The 25,525-nt window shown below is 42.8% G+C and overlaps 1 protein-coding gene across 3 annotated transcripts in view; it reads right to left on the reverse strand.

The window, feature by feature from the left end:
• Positions 1–263: 263 nt before the first annotated feature.
• LOC110489648 (SH3 domain-containing kinase-binding protein 1) overlaps positions 264–25,525 on the reverse strand; it is a 37,271-nt gene continuing 12,009 nt past the window's right edge. Inside the window, exons 3-19 of one of the 3 annotated variants that reach the window (XM_036943837.1) lie at positions 25,292–25,394; positions 21,715–21,821; positions 19,060–19,204; positions 18,094–18,167; positions 17,903–17,992; positions 12,251–12,320; positions 11,997–12,091; positions 3,882–3,983; positions 3,724–3,775; positions 2,928–3,005; positions 2,469–2,607; positions 2,307–2,377; positions 1,896–2,005; positions 1,664–1,810; positions 1,132–1,358; positions 972–1,035; positions 264–880 (exon numbers count right to left, since the gene is read on the reverse strand). In XM_036943837.1, the coding sequence (XP_036799732.1) occupies positions 842–880; positions 972–1,035; positions 1,132–1,358; positions 1,664–1,810; positions 1,896–2,005; positions 2,307–2,377; positions 2,469–2,607; positions 2,928–3,005; positions 3,724–3,775; positions 3,882–3,983; positions 11,997–12,091; positions 12,251–12,320; positions 17,903–17,992; positions 18,094–18,167; positions 19,060–19,204; positions 21,715–21,821; positions 25,292–25,394 (1,713 nt within the window). In that variant the 3' untranslated portion in view covers positions 264–841. The remainder of the gene's footprint in view (positions 881–971; positions 1,036–1,131; positions 1,359–1,663; positions 1,811–1,895; positions 2,006–2,306; positions 2,378–2,468; positions 2,608–2,927; positions 3,006–3,723; positions 3,776–3,881; positions 3,984–11,996; positions 12,092–12,250; positions 12,321–17,902; positions 17,993–18,093; positions 18,168–19,059; positions 19,205–21,714; positions 21,822–25,291; positions 25,395–25,525) is intronic. The other 2 variants (XM_036943838.1, XM_036943839.1) reach the window with 2 other exon arrangements.

A 25,525-nucleotide genomic window follows, 5' to 3' on the forward strand; every position in this document is an offset into this window, starting at 1 on the left:
GGGCACTGACACACACAAACACATGTGGGGTGGCAGGTAGTGGTTAGAGCGTTGGACTAGTAACCGAAAGGTCGCAAGATCGAATTCCCGAGCCGACAAGGTAAAAACCAGTCGTTCTACCCCTGAACAAGGCAGTTAACCCACTGTTCCTAAGCCATCAATGAAAATAAGAATTTGTTCTTAACTGACTTGCCCAGTTAAATAAAGGTCAAATTAAATGTGTGTGTATGTTTGGGTAGGTAAGGTAGCCTGAGACAGAGTAACTGATACTGTGGCTCTCCCTACCCCTAGGGTGACAGGTTGGTTGAGGTTTTTTTATTTGATTAAAATCGGCACACATCCATAATATTCATCTTTAGAACACTGGAATATAAAAGTCTGTTTCAATTTCCTGGAGATATGAAGTCCAGAAACTGTCTTTATGTCATCAGAAAGAAAGACATCTAAAACAGGAAGGAAGGCCACAGTGCGGGGTTGCCATAGAAACCTTGTATGCTCACACACACACACACACACACACACACACACACACACACACACACACACACACACACACACTAACAGCAGGTAAAGGTGTTCCAGGTATTTTGAGTAGCGTGGTGTCAGAGTACTAGTGAGGCTATGCCCTTGATCCAGAACACTCCAATCAGATAGCAGGAAACAAAAAAATAAGCAAGCCTTTTCAACACAAACAGACAAGAAGGGATTGGAATCGTCTGTCATTGATGTTGATTTCTGGCACAAACTAGTTCGTCTGAACTCTGCCCGAGGGATGATGTAACACTCTGGCTCCAGCGTGAGGTGACGTCATCAACATGCGGGTGAAAAGGAGGGTGAAAAGTCATTTAAATAAACTCCTCTTAATCTTCTCCACCTCCATCTGAAAAAGACAAACACCAAATGTAATGTATAGCTAAGATGAAAAATGTAGCAGCGGTAAATGAATGTTGTTCAGCACTAGATGTGTTCACCTGCATAGTAAGGCGGAACCTCTTCTCCTCGTCCAGGTCACTGGACAACTGCTTCATCTCCTGCCTGGGACAAAGACACCAGTCACTCACACTATTAAACAAACAAACAAACAAACAAACAAACAAACAAACAAACAAACAAACAAACACACACACACACCTGTGTTGGCTCTTCAGCAGTTCTACAGAGGCTCTCAGCTCTCTCAGTTGTTCCCTTAGCTCCTCCAGGGTGGGTGTCGGCCTGGGCTCAGGGGAGGGGCTTATACATGAAGAGGTGGGTTTTGCGTATGAAGGGGAGGGGCTTATAGGACGGAGGGCTAAGCCTTCTGTCGACGGTGGGTGAAGGACAGCAGGCTTGGGTGGCAGCACACCCTTACTGTCAGGTACCTGTGGGGTATGTCACAAATCAGGATTCATGAGTTAGCCAGCTAACTTACTTAAATGTTTGGAAATAACTTTTAAGGAACTTTTTAGGAAGATATGCTTGAAATGGGCATGGATTGATTCTATTGTTTCAACCAGCAACATATACACAGGTCTAGGTTAATTAATACACCAGAAATCCTTTTTATTTTTCGCAAGCCAACTTGATGGTCCGGGAATACACAAACACACACAGTATACTACACACAATATACTCTGATTCACTGCTAAAATGTAATTAAACACATTTAAATTCAACAAATTCTTACAGTGATGGTGGGAAGTGCTTTCCTCTGAGAGACATCTACTGTTCTAGGACACAAGGAGTCCTGCAGCTCCTCCTTTTCTCTGTCCTTCCCCCTTCTCTGCTCCTCTACCGCAGGAGAGTCCAGCAGGTCAATACTGGACAGAGAAGACTGCGAGAGAGAAGAGGAGAGAGGTGTCACCCAGACATGTTAAAGAAAAGAATGTGTGCGTGTGTGTGTGCGTGCGTACACTTACTGTGCTGATGATCAAGGAGCGTGGTCTGCGGATGAGGACTCTTGGTCGCATTGCAGTGGGATGGCTTAGTTTCTCTCTAGACAAGAATAGCGAGTCCAAATAAACCACATCTACACACAGACACACATTATATTGTCAATCCACAGTAACACATAACATAACATCTTACCAGAGAACAGGCACAAACAAACACACAGTTCCCTGACCAATATGAAGTCTAGGGCAGCTAATTCCTCACATATGGACAGAGAGAGAGAGAGAGAGAGAGAGAGAGAACTGAGGATCTTCATTCATATTCAAACCTCTCTGTCTCTTAAGTCAGCCAAGTCCCTACTCTGATTGGACTAGTGTCCTGTCACATAACTGTCAAACTGCCCCAGGTCTGCCCCTTGTCCTCTCAGTCAAACTCACCAATGTCTTTTGACATGTCAGAGGCAGGATCTGGAGTCACAGCCCCACCCTCAGACTTAGGGCTCTCACACCTGAACAGGCAGACCAGTTGACAACTTTAGTGTGTGTGTGTGTGTGTGTGTGTGTGTGTGTGTGTGTGTGTGTGTGTGTGTGTGTACTGACGGTACAGAAGGAGGTCTCTCAGGTCTGTCTGGGCCTCGGGGAGGGAGGTGGGAGGAGCTTGTCTTTGGTGGGTGTTTTTTTTTTGGAGGGATGGACGGAAGGGCGGGCTTAGGGATCTCTCCAACCTTCACCTCCTCACCTACACACAAACACACACAAACACATACACGTATACGGACAGGATAAGTGGGGATGTCACATGCGCGCGCACACACACACACACACAGTGTAGAGGTGAGGTGTGAGCCAGCTGAAGAGGTGAAGAGTGTTAAGGCAGGCAGGCTGAATAGGGCCATATAGGGTAGTAGTCAGGCTGCAGCAAGCCGAAGCAGGCATTGTAGATGATTGTGGAATAGTGTAGTATAGTAATGGTAGTAGTAGTAGCTCTGTTGTCATCAGATCTGTGAGGCAGAGTTAGTAGCTTTTTTTTATAGTATTACTGTAGTAGTACTGTAGTACCTTTGTTGTCGTCAGGTGGTCTGTGAGGCATGTGTTCTGGGCGCTCCGGGGGTACCTTCCTGACCTCTGACTTTTTATCTACAGGTCACATAGGGGTCAGCGGTCAACTGAGGGTGACATTTTTGACACTCTTCCCTATGGATATCTCTATCTTTGGTTCTCTCCCTGTTTATTTATCACCATTCGGTTATATGCCTGTTTAATTACCACCATTGCTCCTAGTTTCTATCTCTCTCCCTTACACACACTAACACAAAACAGAGAAGAGCAGAGACGGAAATAGAGAGATGATTGAGACAAGCACAAAACGGTATCAGTGACGATGGGGGATTACCTGTGGAGAGAGGAGATGGGGGGATTACCTGTGGAGAGAGGAGATGGGGGGATTACCTGTGGAGAGAGGAGATGGGGGGATTACCTGTGGAGAGAGGAGATGGAGGATTACCTGTGGAGAGAGGAGATGGAGGATTACCTGTGGAGAGAGGAGATGGAGGATTACCTTTGGAGAGAGGAGATGGGGCATTACCTGTGGAGAGAGGAGATGGGGCATTACCTGTGGAGAGAGGAGATGGAGGATTACCTGTGGAGAGAGGAGATGGGGCATTACCTGTGGAGAGAGGAGATGGGGCATTACCTGTGGAGAGAGGAGATGGAGGATTACCTGTGGAGAGAGGAGATGGGGGATTACCTGTGGAGAGAGGAGATGGGGCATTACCTGTGGAGAGAGGAGATGGAGGATTACCTGTGGAGAGAGGAGATGGGGGATTACCTGTGGAGAGAGGAGATGGAGGTTTACCTGTGGTGTGTTTACCCGAAGGGACGCTGGGGGGAGGCGGCTTCTTTGGTCTCTGCAAACGCACACAAAAAAAACACTAAGTGATTTTGCTCTCATGGAATGTCATTCCTTGAACACCATAATAACAGTACAAATCAAATGATATTTGCGCGTCTTACCTCTTTCTCTACATCAGGTATTAACAGCTTGACAAAGTTATCAGGGAAGACTCCCTTTCTCCCCCCTATCTCCCCCATCCACCACCCCGTGTCAGCACAGTCCTACAACACACAGAATCCACATACACAGGTTAAACATGCTAGGCTTGGGCGGTATACCGTATAAACTCTATACCGGGGTATTTGGAAATAGCCATGGGATGGCTTTTCAATACCGTTGAAACTATTTTAATAATTTGAATATTTGTAGCTACTTTAAGTAAATACCTGCAGTCAACTTGTGCAATACATTAGGAGATAAAGCAGATCACATTCTTCATTTCACGTGTCACATTATCTTACATTAGGAAGCTTAACGTAGTTCCCCACAACAGTTGAGCCAGTCACGTTAGGAAGCTTAACGTAGTTCCCCACAACAGTTGAGCCAGTCACGTGTTTGTGAGTCCAGCTGAGTATTGACAGGGGTCACGGTTTATATTGAAAGTCAACAGTGTTTTTGTTGCTACAATAGAGTGATCAGGGACGTGCAGCTATAGTTTCCCTTCACAGAAAATACATCAGTGCACCACATTCGGCAGAAAACAGCTTTATTGTCATCAGATGACTACAGAAGTGCGATGCTAATTGGCTGGCAGCCACACAAGTAAATTAGTTTACAGTGAAAAAGCAAGGTATTTCTTTGCAAAAAATTATGCATGGCCATCATATTTCTAATGTTTATCATATAAAGAATGTAACCAGCTACATTTCCTAATGTTTCGCTTAAAGTTAATCTTGTATTTTACCGGAAAAAAATAGGCTGGCTACACCAAGAAAAGTACCAGAGAAAAGTAGTTCCACATCAGTCACAGCGCTGTCTGCTGATAGAATGCCAGTTCGTGAATTCTCATCCGAGTGGAGAAGCGCAACTGAAGCAAAATTAGAAATTACAATAAGAAGCAAGTTAGATCTGCTCTTTACCAAACACAGCAATATATTTCTTATGCATTTGATCTTTTTAGTTTATTTTCATTTGCGCTCGTTAGCAAATTTAGCTAGCAGCCTCCATGGAAATTCACCTTTAGTTATGCTAACTTTGTTAGCATTCTGGTAAAAGATGCCCAATGGGTATTTTGGTGCCCCCTCGTGTACCAAACTAGTAATACAGTCAATTCCAACGTGAGAGAAGGACAGTCTGGATACAACCCAAGCACAATACACACCGGGGTTGGGGTCAATTAAAATGTCATTTGAAATTGCAATTACATTTTTGAATTCACTCATGAAGGGGAGCATTTATGTTGAATACAAAACAATCTTCCAGTTATGCAATTGTAATTGGACTGTTTGAATTTAATTGGAATTGAATGGGCCCTATATGGATAGGCCTAAATTGAAATGTTTCTTACAGAAGAAATGTGAAAAGCATATGCATAACCATGGCGGAAATTGAAAGGGAAAAGTTTGGATATTATGGGATTATTATTATTATGATTTATTTTTCATTTTAGGGGAGGATCAGCTTAATATTGCGGAAAGAATGTTGCTTCCATCAATGTAATTGTCTGCATCATTTCCGATCCCCCATATATTTTTGGGGTAAATATATATGTCCATTTATATACACATATTCATACATATTCATACCTATATAGATATACATACTTTTTTTTAGAATATACCTTTATTATTCCCCACAAACCCTACCACCCTCCCCCAATTGGAGTAAACTAATAAGCAATAACACTTAGGCTTCTACATTCGGTTTATACATCTTATACACATTTTACAACTATCTATTTTACAGTAGTTATATTTTGTTGGTTTTTAGTCCTTCCTCTTTTTCTGATGTCCATCCAGTTTGATTTCTATTTGTAACTGTGCTATTTCACAAAATGTATGAACCTATATACATTCTACAGACCCCGTATGTTTTACATTGGTTATCTTGTTATTAGTCCCACCCTTCAGCTCCATTCAACCCCTCCCATCTATCTCTTAACACCATCCATTTTGGATTTCTATTTGCCATATATTTTTCAACTGTGCTGTGATACTTCACAAACAAATTGAACCTTTCTATTCTCATAGCTTCTACAGATTGTTTTGGCTAAAATAATTATTATATTATTGATTGATTGACTATGGCTTTTCAAATCACCCAGTATTGCTATCTGCAGCGTTAGTTCTAGGCAAATGTTGCAATTCTTCAACCATTCCTGTACCTGTGACCAAAAACGAGCTACATATGGACAATACCAAAATAAATGATCTATTTAGCTAGGATTTTCGCATCACAACACTGAAGTGTAAGAGGCCTCCACTTTTTTAAATGGACTGGATCTTTACATATACTACTTGGGTCCTGTTTCAGTAATAATGATTTTAAACATTCTTGTAGCGTGTCTGATAATCTACCATTTATATAATAGTGATTAAAACATGCTAATAATGGTCCTCTGAATATATCTCTTTTAATGGTTTGGTTTACGGTACTTCCACTGGTATGCCATCCAGCCCTGGAGTTTTCCCAGCCTTTAAGGCTTTAATTGCACCAAGAAGTTCCTCCTCTGTAATTTGGCCTTCACATGAGTCTTTCTGTACAGATGTTCATTTTACATTATTAATAGGAAAAAAATACATACAATTAGCTTCGGTTAGTAGAGATGGAGGAGACTGAAACGAAAACATATTCTTAAAGTACTTCTCTTCCTCTTTCAAAATATAATTTGGTGAATCATGCATGTAATTTGTAACAAGTTTCAATAAAAACAATGTTGGTAGCATTTCTATATTGAAGATTGAAAAATAATTTTTCATCCAGTTCGCTTTATTTTTATAATATATTACACGGGATATTTCTTGAATAAGTTCCTCCATATCTTTTTGTTTTTCCTCTAACTTCCTCTGTGCCTCTATGGTACAGTTTTTTATTGCTATCTAACTGTACTGTTAGTCCTTCAATTTCCTTTGTTAATATGGACTCTTGATCTAAATTGCTATTGTTTTATAGATGAGTACTGAATTGCGTGGCCTCTAAAGGCCCATTTAAAACAGTCCCATACAATAAGGGGATCTGCTGTACCTATGTTATGTCTGAAAAAGTCTGTTATAAATTCTTCTGTCCTAGTTCTAAACAATTTATCATCCAGTAGGCTTTGATTAAATTTCCAATATCCTCGCCCATGTGGAAATTGTGTAAGAGTAATATATATGCCAATTATGTGATGATCTGACCGCATTCTGTCCCCTATCAACACTTTTTAAACTTTTGGTGCCAGAGAGAATGACATAAGAAAGTAGTCAAGACGACTAGCTTGATTAAGCCTCCGCCATGTATATCTCACTAGGTCAGGGTATTTAAGTCTCTATATATCCACTAATTCCAATATATCCATGACATTCATGATTTCCTTAAGTGCCTGAGGGTGATAGTTTGTAGTGTGATTTCCTTTCCGGTCCATAGAGGTATTTAAGACCGTATTAAAATCTCCCACCATAATAATAGAGTCTAGTGTTGCTTGTAGAGTTGATAAATTCTTATATATATATATATATTTTCAAAGAAGCTTGGATCATCATTATTCGGACCGTATAGGTTAATAAGCCATATCTGTTTATTGTCCAATAACATATTTAAAATCATCCATCTACAGTGCCTTGCGAAAGTATTCGGCCCCCTTGAACTTTGCAACCTTTTGCTACATTTCAGGCTTCAAACATAAAGATATAAAACTGTATTTTTTTGTGAAGAATCAACAACAAGTGGGACACAATCATGAAGTGGAACGACATTTATTGGATATTTCAAACTTTTTTAACAAATCAAAAACTGAAAAATTGGGCGTGCAAAATTATTCAGCCCCCTTAAGTTAATACTTTGTAGCGCCACCTTTTGCTGCGATTACAGCTGTAAGTCGCTTGGGGTATGTCTCTATCAGTTTTGCACATCGAGAGACTGAAATGTTTTCCCATTCCTCCTTGCAAAACAGCTCAAGCTCAGTGAGGTTGGATGGAGAGCATTTGTGAACAGCAGTTTTCAGTTCTTTCCACAGATTCTCGATTGGATTCAGGTCTGGACTTTGACTTGGCCATTCTAACACCTGGATATGTTTATTTTTGAACCATTCCATTGTAGATTTTGCTTTATGTTTTGGATCATTGTCTTGTTGGAAGACAAATCTGTCCCAGTCTCAGGTCTTTTGCAGACTCCATCAGGTTTTCTTCCAGAATGGTCCTGTATTTGGCTCCATCCATCTTCCCATCAATTTTAACCATCTTCCCTGTCCCTGCTGAAGAAAAGCAGGCCCAAACCATGATGCTGCCACCACCATGTTTGACAGTGGGGATGGTGTGTTCAGCTGTGTTGCTTTTACGCCAAACATAACGTTTTGCATTGTTGCCAAAAAGTTCAATTTTGGTTTCATCTGACCAGAGCACCTTCTTCCACATGTTTGGTGTGTCTCCCAGGTGGCTTGTGGCAAACTTTAAACGACACTTTTTATGGATATCTTTAAGAAATTACTTTCTTCTTGCCACTCTTCCATAAAGGCCAGATTTGTGCAATATACGACTGATTGTTGTCCAATGGACAGTGTCTCCCACCTCAGCTGTAGATCTCTGCAGTTCATCCAGAGTGATCATGGGCCTCTAGGCTGCATCTCTGATCAGTCTTCTCCTTGTATGAGCTGAAAGTTTAGAGGGACGGCCAGGTCTTGGTAGATTTGCAGTGGTCTGATACTCCTTCCATTTCAATATTATCGCTTGCACAGTGCTCCTTGGGATGTTTAAAGCTTGGGAAATCTTTTTGTATCCAAATCCGGCTTTAAACTTCTTCACAACAGTATCTCGGACCTGCCTGGTGTGTTCCTTGTTCTTCATGATGCTCTCTGCGCTTTTAACGGACCTCTGAGACTATCACAGTGCAGGTGCATTTATACGGAGACTTGATTACACACAGGTGGATTGTATTTATCATCATTAGTCATTTAGGTCAACATTGGATCATTCAGAGATCCTCATTGAACTTCTGGAGAGAGTTTGCTGCACTGAAAGTAAAGGGGCTGAATAATTTTGCACGCCCAATTTTTCAGTTTTTGATTTGTTAAAAAAGTTTGAAATATCCAATAAATGTCGTTCCACTTCATGATTGTGTCCCACTTGTTGTTGATTCTTCACAAAAAATACAGTTTTATATCTTTTTGTTTGAAGCCTGAAATGTGGCAAAAGGTCGCAAAGTTCAAGGGGGCCGAATACTTTCGCAAGGCACTGTACCTTGAGGATCTGTTTGAACTATTTGCACATTTGGATCAAAATGACTGTTATTTAAAACCATCACCCCTTTTTAATTTCTTTGCCCCTGGGAGAAATATATTCCCCCCCCCCCCAAGTCCTTTTTCCACAAAACTTCATCTAAAATTGTTGAATGAGTTTCCTGTAAACAATAGATATTATATTTATTTTCTTTTATCCAGGTAAATACTGTCTTTTCTTATTATCTGCTAAACCATTACAATTGTAACTGGCTATACTTATTTCACCATTTACCATAATGAGACACAACTTTCAATTCTATTTGTCAAAATATATGTTTGTAAACGTAACATTAAAAAGTAACACTATGATTGAGTGTCCATATAGCTGTACCATGATATTTGTATTGCTACTAAGTAAACCTCCAATTGGTCCCCACTAAAAGCCCTCCCCATCCTGAGTTGGGTTGTCATCCCAATGCCCGGTAGACCACCCCCGACCCCACAGTGCCATTTACAGAACAGTAGATCAACCGCCAAATGCATTTCCATCGCCCTCACCTAGATTTGTATTATATATAGCCATCAAAAAAATATCTTTTTTTTAAATCCTGTTTCTTATTTTCCATAATTAGCTATTAATATTTGTAGTAATGTAGGCAATTTATGCAAAGAATTACCTCTCACCAGTCTCACCATTACCAAAATTACATTATTACAAGCAATTATTATATTAGCGAACAATTATTGTGAATCCTCCTATATTGTCCCTAACATCTTTCACTCCTTCGCAACAGTTGTGGGATACACACATACACACACACTCATACACACACTCATACACACACACACACACACACTCATACACACTCAACCCTTTCCCCCCACACAACCATAGGCTCACATTCTCAACAGTTCCACCATCCCAGAGCCCTGCAAGACTGTGCAGAAATGGGGAGATTTTATGAACCATTGTCATGTCCTAGATGATGGGAGGTCAAATGTACCCCTTTCCCTGAAACACGGTCCCCCGTATTGACCATAATTCCAAAGCATCTCCATGCAGTCAGACTTTTGATTTTGTACCACCAGGGCCATAATAATATACCCCCTCTCTGAATGTCAGAGTGTGACCCCCTCCCCATGGGTTACTGCAGCTAGTGTTGCCAGCACTGCCACTGCCTGGGTGGGGGCACCCCACCGGAATCCCCACCAGCTAGGTACAAGGTCGTCAAGGTTCTCATTAGCAGCTTTGAGAATTTCCTTGTATAGTATGCTCTCCCTTTAGGGGGCTTTGGCTTTGCAGGACCAACCCAGCCAAGCAGCCTCAGAATCTTTAGGGAGCAGTGCTGCTCTCGGTCTCTGACCGCATTTTGGCTGCATACAGACCGCTTACAGCAGGCCCATAAAACAGTTAGGGACTTCTCCTTAGTATCTGGGTCATTCAGGTGGGTGTCTGGGGTATAGGGTTGTGGACCGTTCCATCAATATAGGATCATAAATAAATAAAGAAGATGTAGAATTCATTATAAAAGTATATCCATCATCTGAACAACATTGAAAGCTCCCTCACACCCCCGCTCGCAGAAATACATAGGTTCTGGGATATGCAACCATTTCCTTTCTCACTCAATGCCACACTTCCCCAAACATAACACAATAACACACACTCCACCATCCACACATACTGCGCCTTCTGTTTACTGAGTTTTTATCTCCACCATGTTGAATTAGTGCTTTTGTGTTCCAATTAGTTATATTTGAAGATATATAGAAAAGCTATATTTGTTATTGTATTATTTCAATCCATAACTGGGACAGAATTGTGTTTCATTATTTTCCTCGTCTATAAGAACTTTGTCATTTTTAAAATATCCATGGAGTAGTCTTTGTGTCTCTGAACAACTGGTTATCAATATATAGTTTATTGACGACGAAAGCTACTCGTTTCCTTTTAATCTAGTTTCCTTGAAAATTGGATACAGAACTTTACGCCGTTCTGCAATGTCCTTCGGGAACTGGTCATTCAGGTGAGGACACAACAGTTCACCTGACAAGACTGAATCCAAACATTACACTGTTGACTGTGTGATCATTTTACATTTACTGGACTTTTTGCTGCATTTGTTGATAAAGAAATCTGAAAATGTTCTGGATATATTTGGGGTAGGTGCAATCTGGGTCAGGTGGGCATCACTTGAAGGTCTGTTCTATTGCCAACATGACTAGCTAAGTTATAAAATACAATATGAGATGGAATAGTCTTTGGTGTGTATAGAAAGGTGTGTATTCAGGTCCGTATAGACTCCTCCTGTTCAGGACTCACAGGTGTTTGACTTGCTTGTATGACATCAAAGCGGTATTTATTATAATCCTCAACGTCTCATCTTTCAAAATATATAGTCCTTTTTTATTTACATAATTTCCCTCAGACCAAAAATGTGCAAAGGTTGCCCAGTTAGCAGGAGGGATGGGAGCAACTTCTTGGCGTGCGGTGCTCAAGTTCAAAACGGCTGTCAGTCAAAATCCACACAGCGCTGTGAACGGAAGAGCCAGAGCTCTGACATCATGTATAGCATGTTACTGTATAGCCACAGTGTTCCAACTTAGGTGCTTATTAGTGCCCAAATCTGCCATTTTAAACCCGTATACAGGTAAGAGTAGAAAGAGCTACTTGAATTGGAATTCAATATTTATACATCTCCCCGTTAATGGATTTAATGCACTTCAAATAAAGAATTTACTCCAGAATTTGAATTAAATGGAATTTGGAATTTACAGGTAGAGGGAATTTAAATGGAATTGAATTTGTGGAATTAACCCCAAACCTGACACACACATGCACAACCGCATGCATGGACACTCAGAGGTTAGACACACACACCCTGTTGATTATGGTGACAATCTCTCCCTCTTTCATTGACAGCTCATCTTCGTTATGGGCGTCGTACGGGAAGATGACCTTACACAGCTCACGGCCTGGGAACCAATCAGAATACAGACACTCACGTTGAATCCCAAAACTCAGGTATATTAAAGTAAATCAAGAGACTAAGCAGGTGTGAATCTTTATCTTATTCTAGGTGTGAAACAGGAAGTGAGAGACTGTCTAGAATAACCCAGGCCCCTCCCTCTCACCTTTCACCATGCGTTCAGGTTCTGCCTTCATGGTTTCCAGGGAAACAGAGGGCGATTTCCTAACCTGTGTCTAGAGGAGAAGAGGGAAACACACAGGAAACTACATTCCCAGAATACTCCATTTGCGATCAATTCCGGACAGACTGGGCTCTGTCTGTCACACACACACACACACAGAGCCCGGTCTGTTTCAAACACACACACTTCTCTGTTTCACACTCAGAAGAACATCCCAACTCCTCTCCCCCTTTCTCTCCACCCTGCCTCTCTCTCCCCCTCCCTCCCTCCCTCCAGTCCCAGTTCCCTCTCCCTCCACAACTTCCTCCCTCTCTCTCTGCAAAATATCGTACATACAACAGCAAACGCACACACAGCCTGACACGTACCCAAACTCTCACACACACACACACAAAATTGATTATCACACGCATACACACGCTGACACTGTTTAATATACTCATACACAAACACTACACAAGACATACCCTAAACCAAACATGACCCTGCCATCATCCACACAGTCCCGTTATAAATCAGACTCCATTGTAATACAACGAGTGTGTGACAAGTGAAAAGGAGAGAGAACAAAGTGAAGAGAGAAAGAGAGACAGAAGGAGAGAGAGTAAAGTGAATAGAGTGGGGGGAGAGAGAGAGAGAGAACAAAGTGAAGAGAGAGAAAAGGAGAGAGAACAAAGTGAAGAGAGAGAGGAAGAGAGTGAGCGAGAGAGCGAGAGAGAAAAGGAGAGAGAACAAAGTGACAAGAGAGAGAGAGCAAATTGAAAAGAGAGGGAGGGAGAGAGAGAGAACTAAGTGAAGTGAATAGCGAGAGAGCAAGAGAGCAAAGTGAAGTGAGAGAGAGAACAAAGTGAAGTGAGAGAGAGAACAAAGTGAAGTGAGAGAGAGAGAGAGAACAAAGTGAAGTGAGAGAGAGAGAGAGAACAAAGTGAAGTGAAGTGAGAGAGAGAGAACAAAGTGAAGTGAGAGAGAGAGAACAAAGTGAAGTGAGAGAGAGAGAACAAAGTGAAGTGAGAGAGAGCACAAAGTGAAGTGAGAGAGAGAGAACAAAGTGAAGTGAGAGAGAGAGAACAAAGTGAAGTGAGAGAGAGAGAACAAAGTGAAGTGAGAGAGAGAACAAAGTGAAGTGAGAGAGAGAACAAAGTGAAGTGAGAGAGAGAACAAAGTGAAGTGAGAGAGAGAACAAAGTGAAGTGAGCGAGAGAACAAAGTGAAGTGAGCGAGAGAACAAAGTGAAGTGAGAGAGAGAACAAAGTGAAGTGAGAGAGAGAACAAAGTGAAGTGAGAGAGAGAACAAAGTGAAGTGAGCGAGAGAACAAAGTGAAGTGAGAGAGAGAACAAAGTGAAGTGAGAGAGAGAACAAAGTGAAGTGAGAGAGAGAACAAAGTGAAGTGAGAGAGAGAACAAAGTGAAGTGAGAGAGAGAGAGAGAGAACAAAGTGAAGAGAGAGAGAGAGAGAGAACAAAGTGAAGAGAGAGAGAGAGAGAGAACAAAGTGAAGAGAGAGAGAACAAAGTGAAGAGAGAGAGAGAGAACAAAGTGAAGTGAGAGAGAGAGAGAGAACAAAGTGAAGAGAGAGAGAACAAAGTGAAGAGAGAGAGAGAGAGAGAAAAAAAAGTGAAGAGAGAGAGAGAGAGAGAACAAAGTGAAGAGAGAGAGAGAGAGAGAGAGAGAACAAAGTGAAGTGAGAGAGAGAACAAAGTGAAGAGAGAGAGAGAGAGAACAAAGTGAAGAGAGAGAGAGAGAGAACAAAGTGAAGAGAGAGAGAGAGAGAGAGAACAAAGTGAAGTGAGAGAGAGCGAACAAAGTGAAGTGAGAGAGAGAGAACAAAGTGAAGTGAGAGAGAGAGAACAAAGTGAAGTGAGAGAGAGAGAACAAAGTGAAGTGAGAGAGAGAACAAAGTGAAGTGAGAGAGAGAGAACAAAGTGAAGTGAGAGAGAGAGAGAGAACAAAGTGAAGAGAGAGAGAGAGAGAGAGAACAAAGTGAAGTGAGAGAGAGAGAGAGAGAACAAAGTGAAGTGAGAGAGAGAGAACAAAGTGAAGTGAGAGAGAGAGAGAGAGAACAAAGTGAAGTGAGAGAGAGAGAGAGAGAACAAAGTGAAGTGAGAGAGAGAGAGAGAGAACAAAGTGAAGTGAGAGAGAGCGAACAAAGTGAAGTGAGAGAGAGAGAACAAAGTGAAGTGAGAGAGAGAGAACAAAGTGAAGTGAGAGAGAGAGAACAAAGTGAAGTGAGAGAGAGAACAAAGTGAAGTGAGAGAGAGAGAACAAAGTGAAGTGAGAGAGAGAGAGAGAACAAAGTGAAGAGAGAGAGAGAGAGAGAGAACAAAGTGAAGTGAGAGAGAGAGAGAGAGAACAAAGTGAAGTGAGAGAGAGAGAACAAAGTGAAGTGAGAGAGAGAGAAAGAACAAAGTGAAGAGAGAGAGAGAACAAAGTGAAGTGAGAGAGAGAGAGAGAACAAAGTGAAGAGAGAGAGAGAGAGAGAACAAAGTGAAGAGAGAGAGAGAGAGAGAACAAAGTGAAGAGAGAGAGAGAGAGAGAGAACAAAGTGAAGTGAGAGAGAGAGAGAGAGAGAACAAAGTGAAGTGAGAGAGAGAGAACAAAGTGAAGTGAGAGAGAGAGAGAGAACAAAGTGAAGAGAGAGAGAGAGAACAAAGTGAAGAGAGAGAGAGAACAAAGTGAAGTGAGAGAGAGAGAGAGAGAACAAAGTGAAGTGAGAGAGAGAGAGAACAAAGTGAAGAGAGAGAGAGAACAAAGTGAAGAGAGCGAGAGAACAAAGTGAAGAGAGAGAGAGAGAGAGAACAAAGTGAAGAGAGAGAGAGAGAACAAAGTGAAGAGAGAGAGAGAGAGAGAGAACAAAGTGAAGAGAGCGAGAGAACAAAGTGAAGAGAGCGAGAGAGAGAACAAAGTGAAGAGAGAGAGAGAACAAAGTGAAGTGAGAGAGAGAGAGAGAACAAAGTGAAGTGAGAGAGAGAGAGAGAACAAAGTGAAGTGAGAGAGAGAGAGAGAGAACAAAGTGGTGAGAGAGAGAGAGAGAGAACAAAGTGAAGAGAGAGAGAGAGAGAGAACAAAGTGAAGAGAGAGAGAGAGAGAGAACAAAGTGAAGAGAGAGAGAGAGAGAAAACAAAGTGAAGAGAGAGAGCGAGAGAAAACAAAGTGAAGAGAGAGAGAGAGAGAGAACAAAGTGAAGAGAGAGAGAGAGAGAGAACAAAGTGAAGAGAGAGAGAGAGAGAGAACAAAGTGAAGAGAGAGAGAGAGAACAAAGTGAAGAGAGAGAGAGAGAGAGAACAAAGTGAAGTGAGAGAGAGAGAGAGAACAAAGTGGTGAGAGAGAGAGAGAGAACAAAGTGAAGAGAGAGAGAGAGAGAACAAAGTGAAGTGAGAGAGAGAGAGAACAAAGTGAAGTGAGAGAGAGAGAGAGAACAAAGTGAAGTGAGAGAGAGAGAGAGAACAAAGTGAAGTGAGAGAGAGAGAGAGAACAAAGTGAAGTGAGAGAGAGAGAGAGAACAAAGTGAAGTGAGAGAGAGAGAGAGAACAAAGTGAAGTGAGAGAGAGAGAGAGAACAAAGTGAAGTGAGAGAGAGAGAGAGAACAAAGTGAAGTGAGAGAGAGAGAGAGAACAAAGTGAAGTGAGAGAGAGAGAGAGAACAAAGTGAAGTGAGAGAGAGAGAGAGAACAAAGTGAAGTGAGAGAGAGAGAGAGAACAAAGTGAAGTGAGAGAGAGAGAGAGAACAAAGTGAAGAGAGAGAGAGAACAAAGTGAAGAGAGAGAGAGAACAAAGTGAAGAGAGAGAGAGAACAAAGTGAAGAGAGAGAGAGAACAAAGTGAAGAGAGAGAGAGAACAAAGTGAAGAGAGAGAGAGAACAAAGTGAAGAGAGAGAGAGAACAAAGTGAAGAGAGAGAGAGAACAAAGTGAAGAGAGAGAACAAAGTGAAGAGATAGAGAGAGAGGACAAAGTGAAGAGAGAGAGGGAGAGAAAAGGAGAGAACAAAGTGGAGAGGGAGAGAAGTGAAGAGAGAGCGAGAGAACAAACTGAAGAGAGAAAGAGAGAGAGAGAGAGGAGAGAACAAAGTGAAGTGAGAGAGAGAGAGAGAGAACAAAGTGAAGTGAGAGAGAGAGAGAGAACAAAGTGAAGTGAGAGAGAGAGAGAGAACAAAGTGAAGTGAGAGAGAGAGAGAGAACAAAGTGAAGAGAGAGAGAGAACAAAGTGAAGAGAGAGAGAGAACAAAGTGAAGAGAGAGAGAGAACAAAGTGAAGAGAGAGAGAGAACAAAGTGAAGAGAGAGAGAGAACAAAGTGAAGAGAGAGAGAGAACAAAGTGAAGAGAGAGAGAGAACAAAGTGAAGAGAGAGAGAGAACAAAGTGAAGAGAGAGAGAGAACAAAGTGAAGAGAGAGAACAAAGTGAAGAGATAGAGAGAGAGGACAAAGTGAAGAGAGAGAGGGAGAGAAAAGGAGAGAACAAAGTGGAGAGGGAGAGAAGTGAAGAGAGAGCGAGAGAACAAACTGAAGAGAGAAAGAGAGAGAGAGAGAGGAGAGAACAAAGTGAAGAGAGAGAGAGAGAGAGAGAGCAAAATGGAGAGGGAGAGAGAGAGAGGAGAGAACAAAGTGAAGAGAGAGAGAGAGAGCAAAGTGAAGAGAGGGAGAGAGAACACGGTGAGAAAGAGAGAGAGCGAGAGAACAAAGTGAAGAGAGAGAGAAAAGGAGAGATGTAGGCTTGTCTTACCCTAGTCCTGTGGTTCTAGACACAGCCCTGCTATATCAGCCCTGCCAGCCACAGTGACTCAGTGTGTGTCTGTGTGTGTGTACATGTAGGTAAAAACCTCTACTGCCTCTCCCTCCCTCCCTCCCTCCCTTCCTCCCTCCATTACTCCCTGTAGAGCGCTCTCACATGCCTTCATCATTGAACGGTGTGTGTGATATAATATGAGGTACTTCCTGAAACTGAAAGACAGGAAGAGGAGGAGCCTGGAATGGACTTCCTTCCTCCCATTTACACGTAAACACTGACATCGTGTTTACGTGTAACTTGTCGTGCAGCGTTTCCCAAACTCGGTCCTTGGGACCCCAAGGGGTGCACGTTTTGGTTTTTGCCCTAACACTACACAGCTGATTCAAATTATCAAAGCTTGATGAGTTGATTATTTGAATCAGCTGTGTAGTGCTAGGGGGAAAACTAAATGTACATCTTTGTGGTTCCAAGGACCGAGTTTGGGAAATTCTTTTGTAGTGTATTTCAGGGTTAAAAAGGCTTCCAAACATTTGTGATTTTCCCTTTAAAAATGTCAGACATGATTTACCCTAAAGAAAAATGTCCATGAATTATAATCCATATAATAATTCACATTTCCTGCTGCTGAATAATTATTTTCATGCTTTAGCAAACTAGCTCAAATTAAAATCCTACATCTGTATGCACCATTAAAGGGATAGTTCAGGCATAATCTATATTTGGGTTGTGTCTGAAGGCCCATAGTGACAGAATCCACAATAGTCCATTGTTTCCTTCTGCCATAGCTAGGAGCTTACATAATTAGGATAATCTAAATTCATAAATTTAAACAGCTGGACTATTGTGGATTCTGTCACTATGGGCTTTCAGACAACTCAAGGTAACTATCCCTTTAAGTTTGTGTGCGTGCATCACCTTCTCTCCCTCCGTGTCCATGTCTCCAGATGCAGGTCTCAGTTTGATGGGCTGGTCTTTAAAGATGTCACCGAACCCAAACCCTCGAACCTGGAGACACACGTTACCACCACTATAGTTACCACGACAATACTGTTCTAACACATTACACTTATCATGAAACTGTTATTAAACTACACACACAAACACACCTTCTTGGGTTGAATCTCTCCACTATCAGAGCGACTCTCTCCTCCGTCACTCTCGCTGCCTGGACTGTCTTTACCTACACACACACACACACACACACACACACACACAATTACTATTTATGCTAACAATTGATTAGAAACCAAGTTGAGTTCAGCAGAATCATGTAACAATGTTCTTTAATTCTGTTACATCATATGAATATTGATCTGCCATTTCATGCATATAAAAAACATTTGATCAGTAACCAGGTTTCCGTTCAACCTTTTTATGTGTGTAAAAGTACACGTTGGATAAAAATATGTCACGACAGGCCTGACGGAAAACTTTCCAAATGTCAACTAAACTAAATCCACTAGACAAGGTGGTGAAATGAATTATACGCATTGATATAACAACCATCATATAGAAGTCAGCTTGGAGTCCTGCGATGGATGACATGTTGTGTGGTCCTCCCACTACGACTCGTGGGGAAACCATGCAGTTTATTAGACTACAGATGAAATACGTTATGATGAATTTCACAGGGTGGTGAAAGTGCACGGTAATGAGCTTGAGGGTCTTATTCTGGTGACATGATTGATGCTTGACTGCCATTTGACAAATAGAAATCCATAATCATCTCATCATGTAGACTAGACAACCCTCACAGTCTGCCCGCACTGTATCTGCGAGCTGTTGGCTGGAGTAGAGTTGAAAATGCGATAGAAACACATTGAATTTAAGAATTTTTATTCGGTATGTGAAAATATAAGGCAAAAAGTAAATGTTGTGTGCAGTACCTCATCACGCACTGATTTTTATCCGTAACATGTCTCTTGGTGGAAACACACCACTGGTGGGAAAATGGGCATATTTACTTTATGCAGATTTTAGAATATTTGCATGAAAATCTGTTACCAATTGGATGGAAACCTAGCTAGTGATGGTTTGTGCATGTGCATGGCTATGATGAGTGTGTGACTCACTGGTCTTGTTGCTGCGTAGCTCCTCTTGTGATGACCTAGTGGATGTGTCTAGTGAAGGGGGCGTGTCCTCCAGCTCTATGGTGAAGTTGGAGGGAAACATCCCTGTCTTACCGTTCAGACTGCCCTGCCACCAGCCCTCCTCCACCTGAACACATGAAACATCCCTGTCATACCGTTCAGACTGTCCTCCCACCAGCCCTCCTCCACCTGAACACATGAAACATCCCTGTCATACCGTTCAGACTGTCCTCCCACCAGCCCTCCTCCACCTGAACACATGAAACATCCCTGTCATACCGTTCAGACTGCCCTGCCACCAGCCCTCCTCCACCTGAACACATGAAACATCCCTGTCATACCGTTCAGACTGCCCTCCCACACCGTTCAGACTGCCCTCCCACCAGCCCTCCTCCACCTGAACACATGAAACATCCCTGTCATACCGTTCAGACTGCCCTCCCACCAGCCCTCCTCCACCTGAACACATGAAACATCCCTGTCATACCGTTCAGACTGCCCTCCCACACCGTTCAGACTGCCCTCCCACCAGCCCTCCTCCACCTGAACACATGAAACATCCCTGTCATACCGTTCAGACTGTCCTCCCACCAGCCCTCCTCCACCTGAACACATGAAACATCCCTGTCATACCGTTCAGACTGCCCTCCCACCAGCCCTCCTCCACCTGAACACATGAAACATCCCTGTCATACCGTTCAGACTGCCCTCCCACACCGTTCAGACTGCCCTCCCACCAGCCCTCCTCCACCTGAACACATGAAACATCCCTGTCATACCGTTCAGACTGTCCTCCCACCAGCCCTCCTCCACCTGAACACATGAAACATCCCTGTCATACCGTTCAGACTGCCCTCCCACCAGCCCTCCTCCACCTGAACACATGAAACATCCCTGTCATACCGTTCAGACTGCCCTCCCACACCGTTCAGACTGCCCTCCCACCAGCCCTCCTCCACCTGAACACATGAAACATCCCTGTCATACCGTTCAGACTGCCCTGCCACCAGCCCTCCTCCACCTGAACACATGAAACATCCCTGTCATACCGTTCAGACTGCCCTCCCACCAGCCCTCCTCCACCTGAACACATGAAACATCCCTGTCTTACCGTTCAGACTGCCCTGCCACCAGCCCTCCTCCACCTGAACACATGAAACATCCCTGTCATACCGTTCAGACTGCGCTCCCACACCGTTCAGACTGCCCTCCCACCAGCCCTCCTCCACCTGAACACATGAAACATCCCTCCCACACCGTTCAGACTGCCCTGCCACCAGCCCTCCTCCACCTGAACACATGAAACATCCCTGTCATACCGTTCAGACTGCCCTGCCACCAGCCCTCCTCCACCTGAACACATGAAACATCCCTGTCATACCGTTCAGACTGCCCTCCCACCAGCCCTCCTCCACCTGAACACATGAAACATCCCTGTCATACCGTTCAGACTGTCCTCCCACCAGCCCTCCTCCACCTGAACACATGAAACATCCCTGTCATACCGTTCAGACTGCCCTCCCACACCGTTCAGACTGCCCTGCCACCAGCCCTCCTCCACCTGAACACATGAAACATCCCTCCCACACCGTTCAGACTGCCCTGCCACCAGCCCTCCTCCACCTGAACACATGAAACATCCCTGTCATACCGTTCAGACTGTCCTCCCACCAGCCCTGCTCCACCTGAACACATGAAACATCCCTGTCATACCGTTCAGACTGCCCTCCCACCAGCCCTCCTCCACCTGAACACATGAAACATCCCTGTCATACCGTTCAGACTGCCCTCCCACCAGCCCTCCTCCACCTGAACACACAAGTCAATATTGTAATGAAACAGGAAGGGAGAGTGAAGTTGTCTGAAGATGAAAATTGAAAGCACAAGGTTCTGGTCGGGAGCCCTGCATGTTCTCCATGGTGTAAGACAGCTAGCTCCCGTGGAGGAGCTAATATACATGACTGTGAACACAGGGTCACTACAGTATTATAATGTGGTTTAACAGATCTGTCATGTGGCCACCAGAGGGGGAAGTTACTACAGTAAAGAAAAAGTTGAAAACGACACACCCAAACACACAGTGAGCCTCCCCTCTCACCTCCCCCAGATGTCAGCCTCCCCTCTCAATTCCCCCAGTATGTCAGCCTCCCCTCTCAATTCCCCCAGTATGTCAGCCTCCCCTCTCACCTCCCCCAGTATGTCAGCCTCCCCTCTCAATTCCCCCAGTATGTCAGCCTCCCCTCTCACCTCCCCCAGTATGTCAGCCTCCCTGCTCAACTCCCCCAGTATGTCAGCCTCCCCGCTCAACTCCCCCAGTATGTCAGCCTCCCCGCTCACCTCCCCCAGTATGTCAGCCTCCCCTCTCACCTCCCCCAGTATGTCAGCCTCCCCTCTCACCTCCCCCAGTATGTCAGCCTCCCCTCTCACCTCCCCCAGTATGTCAGCCTCCCCTCTCACCTCCCCCAGTATGTCAGCCTCCCCTCTCACCTCCCCCAGTATGTCAGCCTCCCCTCTCACCTCCCCCAGTATGTCAGCCTCCCCTCTCACCTCCCCCAGTATGTCAGCCTCCCCTCTCACCTCCCCCAGTATGTCAGCCTCCCCTCTCACCTCCCCCAATATGTCAGCCTCCCCTCTCACCTCCCCCAGTATGTGGATGACATCTCCTATCTTCAGCTCTAACTCATCCTCGTTCTGGGGAACATAGCTGAAGGAAGCCTTACACCTCCTCTGGGGGGTCTGATCTCCTGGAACACACACACACACACACACACACTAGTATATTATAACTATTTATTATGTTCACAAATATTATTTGTTGCCCACTGCACACGTACACATATATATATATATATACATATACATATACATATACATATATATACATATATATACACATATATATACATATATACACACACACACTACCGGTCAAAAGTTTTAGAACACCTACTCATTCAAGGGTTTTTCTTTATTTTTACTATTTTCTACATTGTAGAATAATAGTGAATACATCAACACTATGAAATAACACATATGGAATCATGTAGTAACCAAAAAAGTGTTAAACAATATATTTTATATTTGAGATTCTTCAACAGCCACCTTTTGCCTTGATGACAGCTTTACACACTCTTGGCATTCTATCAACCAGCTTAATGACGTAGCCACCTGGAATGCATTTCAATTAACAGGTGTGCTTTCTTAAAAGGTAATTTGTAGAATTTCTTTCCTTCTTAATGAATTTGAGCCAATCAGTTGTGATGTGATAAGGTAGGGGTGCTATACAGAAGACAGCTTTATTTGGTAAAAGACCAAGTCCATATTATGGCAAGAACAGCTCAAAAAAGCAAAGAGAAATGACTTTAAGACATGAAGGTCAGTATACGGAAAATTTCAAGAATTTTGAAAGTTTCTTCAAGTGCAGTCGCAGAAACCATCAAGCACTATGATGAAACTGGCTCTCATGAGGACCGCCACAGGAATGGAAGAGCCAAAGTTACCTCTGCGGCAGAGGATAAGTTCATTACCAGTGGAAATTTGTCCTTTGGTCTGATGAGTCCAAATTTGAGATTTTTGGCTCCAACCAGAGGGATGCAGGGATCATCCATTCACCTACTTTGCATCTCACAAAGACACAGCTGTTGGAACAAAAAATCTCAAATTTGGAATCATCAGACCAAAGGACAGATTTCCACTGATCCAATGTCCATTGCTTGTGTTTCTTGGCCCAAGCAAGTCTCTTCTTCTTATTGGTGTCCTTTAGTAATGGTTTCTTTGCAGCAATTCGACTATGAAGGACTGATACAGTCTCCCCTGAACAGTTGATGTTGAGATGTGTCTGATACTTGAAATCTGTGAAGCATTTATCTGGGCTGCAAAATGAGGTAGTTAAATCTAATGAATTTATCCTCTGCAGCAGAGGTAACTCTGGGTCTTCCTTTCCTGTGGCGGTCCTCATGAGAGACAGTTTCATCAAAGCGCTTCATGGTTTTTGAGACTGCACTTGAAGAAACCTTCAAAGTTCTTGACATTTTCTGGATTGACTGACCTTCATGTCTTAAAAGTAATGATGGAATGTCATTTCTCTTTGCTTTGTTTGAGCTGTTCTTACCATAATATGGACTTGGTCTTTTACCAAATAAAGCGATCCTCTGTATACCACCCCTACCTTCTCACAACACAACTGATTGCATTAAGAAGGAAAGAAATTCCACAAATTAACTTTTAACAAGGCACACCTGTTAACTAAAATGCATTCCAGGTGACTACCTCAATAAGCTGGTTGAGAGAATGCCAAGAGTGTGCATTCAAGGCAAAGGGTGGCTACTTTGAAGAATATCAAATATAATTTATTTATTTATTTGTTGAACACTTTTTTTGGTTACTATATGAATCCATGTGTTATTTCATAGTTTGTCTTCACTATTATTCTACAATGTAGAAAATAGTAAAAAATAAAGAAAAACCCTGGAATCAGTAGGTGTGTCCTCTTGACTGATACTGTATACTGATACTGAAGTCGGAAGTTTACATACACCATAGCCAAATACATTTAAACTCAGTTTAACAATTCCTGACATTTAATCCTAGTAAAAATTCCCTGTCAGAGGTCAGTTAGGATCACCACTTTATTTTAAGAATGTGAAAATGTCAGAATAATAGTAGAGTAGTATTAGTATTAATAGAGTAGTATTAGTAGTAATAGTATTTAATTCAGCATTTCATCACATTCCCAGTGGGTCAGAAGTTTACATACACTCAAGTAGTATTTGGTAGCATTGCCTTTAAATGGTTTAACTTGGGTCAAACATTTCGGGTAGCCTTCCACAAGCTTCCAACAATGGGTACATTTTGGCCCATTCTGGTGTAACTGAGGCAGGTTTGTAGGCCTCCTTGCTTGCACACGCCTTTTAATTTCTGCCCGCAAATGTTCTATAGGATTGAGGTCAGGGCTTTGTGATGGCCACTCCAATACATTGACTTTGCTGTCCTTAAGCCATTTTGCCACAACTTTGGAAGTATGCTTGGGGTCATTGTCCATTTTGAAGACCCATTTGCGACCAAGCTTTAACTTCCTGACTGATGTCTTGAGATGTTGCTTCAATATATCCACATCATTTTCCTTTCCTCATGATGCCATCTATTTTGTGAAGTGCACCAGTCCCTCCTGCAGCAAAGCACCTCCACAACATGATGCTGCCACCCCCGTGCTTCACGGTTGGGATGGTGTTCTTCGGCTTGCAAGCCTCTCCCTTTTTCCTCCAAACATAACGATGGTCATTATGGCCAAACAGTTCTATTTTTGTTTCATCAGACCAGAGGACATTTCTCCAAAAAGTATGATCTTTGTCCCCATGTGCAGCTGCAAACCGTAGTCTGGCTTTTTTTATGGTGGTTTTGGAGCAGTGGCTTCTTCCTTGCTGAGCGGCCTTTCAGGTTATGCCGATATAGGACTCGTTTTACTGTGGATATAGATACTTTTGTACCAGTTTCCTCCAGCATCTTCACAAGGTCCTTTGCTGTTGTTCTGGGATTGATTTGCACTTTTCGCACCAAAGTACGTTCTCTAGGAGGCAGAACGCGTCTCCTGCCTGAGGGTTATTTTTTTCTGAAGTCTTGGATGATTTATTTTGATTTTCCCATGATGTTAAGCAAAGAGGCACTGAGTTTGAAGGTAGGCCTTAAAATACATCCACAGGTACACCTCAAATTGACTCAAATAATGTTAATTAGCATATCAGAAGCTTCTAAAGCCATGACATCATTTTCTGGAATTTTCCAAGCTGTTTAAAAGGCACAGTCAACATAGTGTATGTAAACTTCTGACCCACTGGAATTGTGATACAGTGAATTATAGGTGAAATAATCAGTCTGTAAACAATTGTTGGAAAAAATTACTTGTGTCAGGCACAAAGTAGATGTCCTAACTGACTTGCCTAAACTATAGTTTGTTATCAAGAAATGTGTGGAGTTTTAATGACTCCAACCTAAGTGTATGTAAACTTCCGACTTCAACTGTATGTATATATATAGTACTGTTAATATTGTGGATAATTCCTTTAGTGAACGGTAGTACCAGGAATGTGTGCATGTGTGTGTGAAGGACAAAGGATAACCTCACGCTAATCCCTATCACTCTAATAGGATCTGTGTATGAGCATGGGGACATTAATCTACCTAAGGATGTGTGTGTGTGTGTGTGAAGGGGGGGTACCTTTCCTGGCTGGTCGTAGGTCAGGCTCAGGTACAGGGCTTGTACTGCCATTGGACAAATCAGATTTAGGACCCGCCGCTCTCTTCACCTCCTTCTTCATCTCCTGGACAGAGAGAGAGAGAGAGAGAGAGAGAGAGAGAGAGAGAGAGAGAGAGAGTTTGAATGTTTGTTTTGTATCTTGTCTCCCATCTATTTATCAGGTGCTGAAGTCATGGTAATGGATAAAATGTCTGT

This window comes from Oncorhynchus mykiss, chromosome 15 (assembly GCF_013265735.2).
Source record: "Oncorhynchus mykiss isolate Arlee chromosome 15, USDA_OmykA_1.1, whole genome shotgun sequence".
Classification (NCBI taxonomy): domain Eukaryota; kingdom Metazoa; phylum Chordata; class Actinopteri; order Salmoniformes; family Salmonidae; genus Oncorhynchus; species Oncorhynchus mykiss.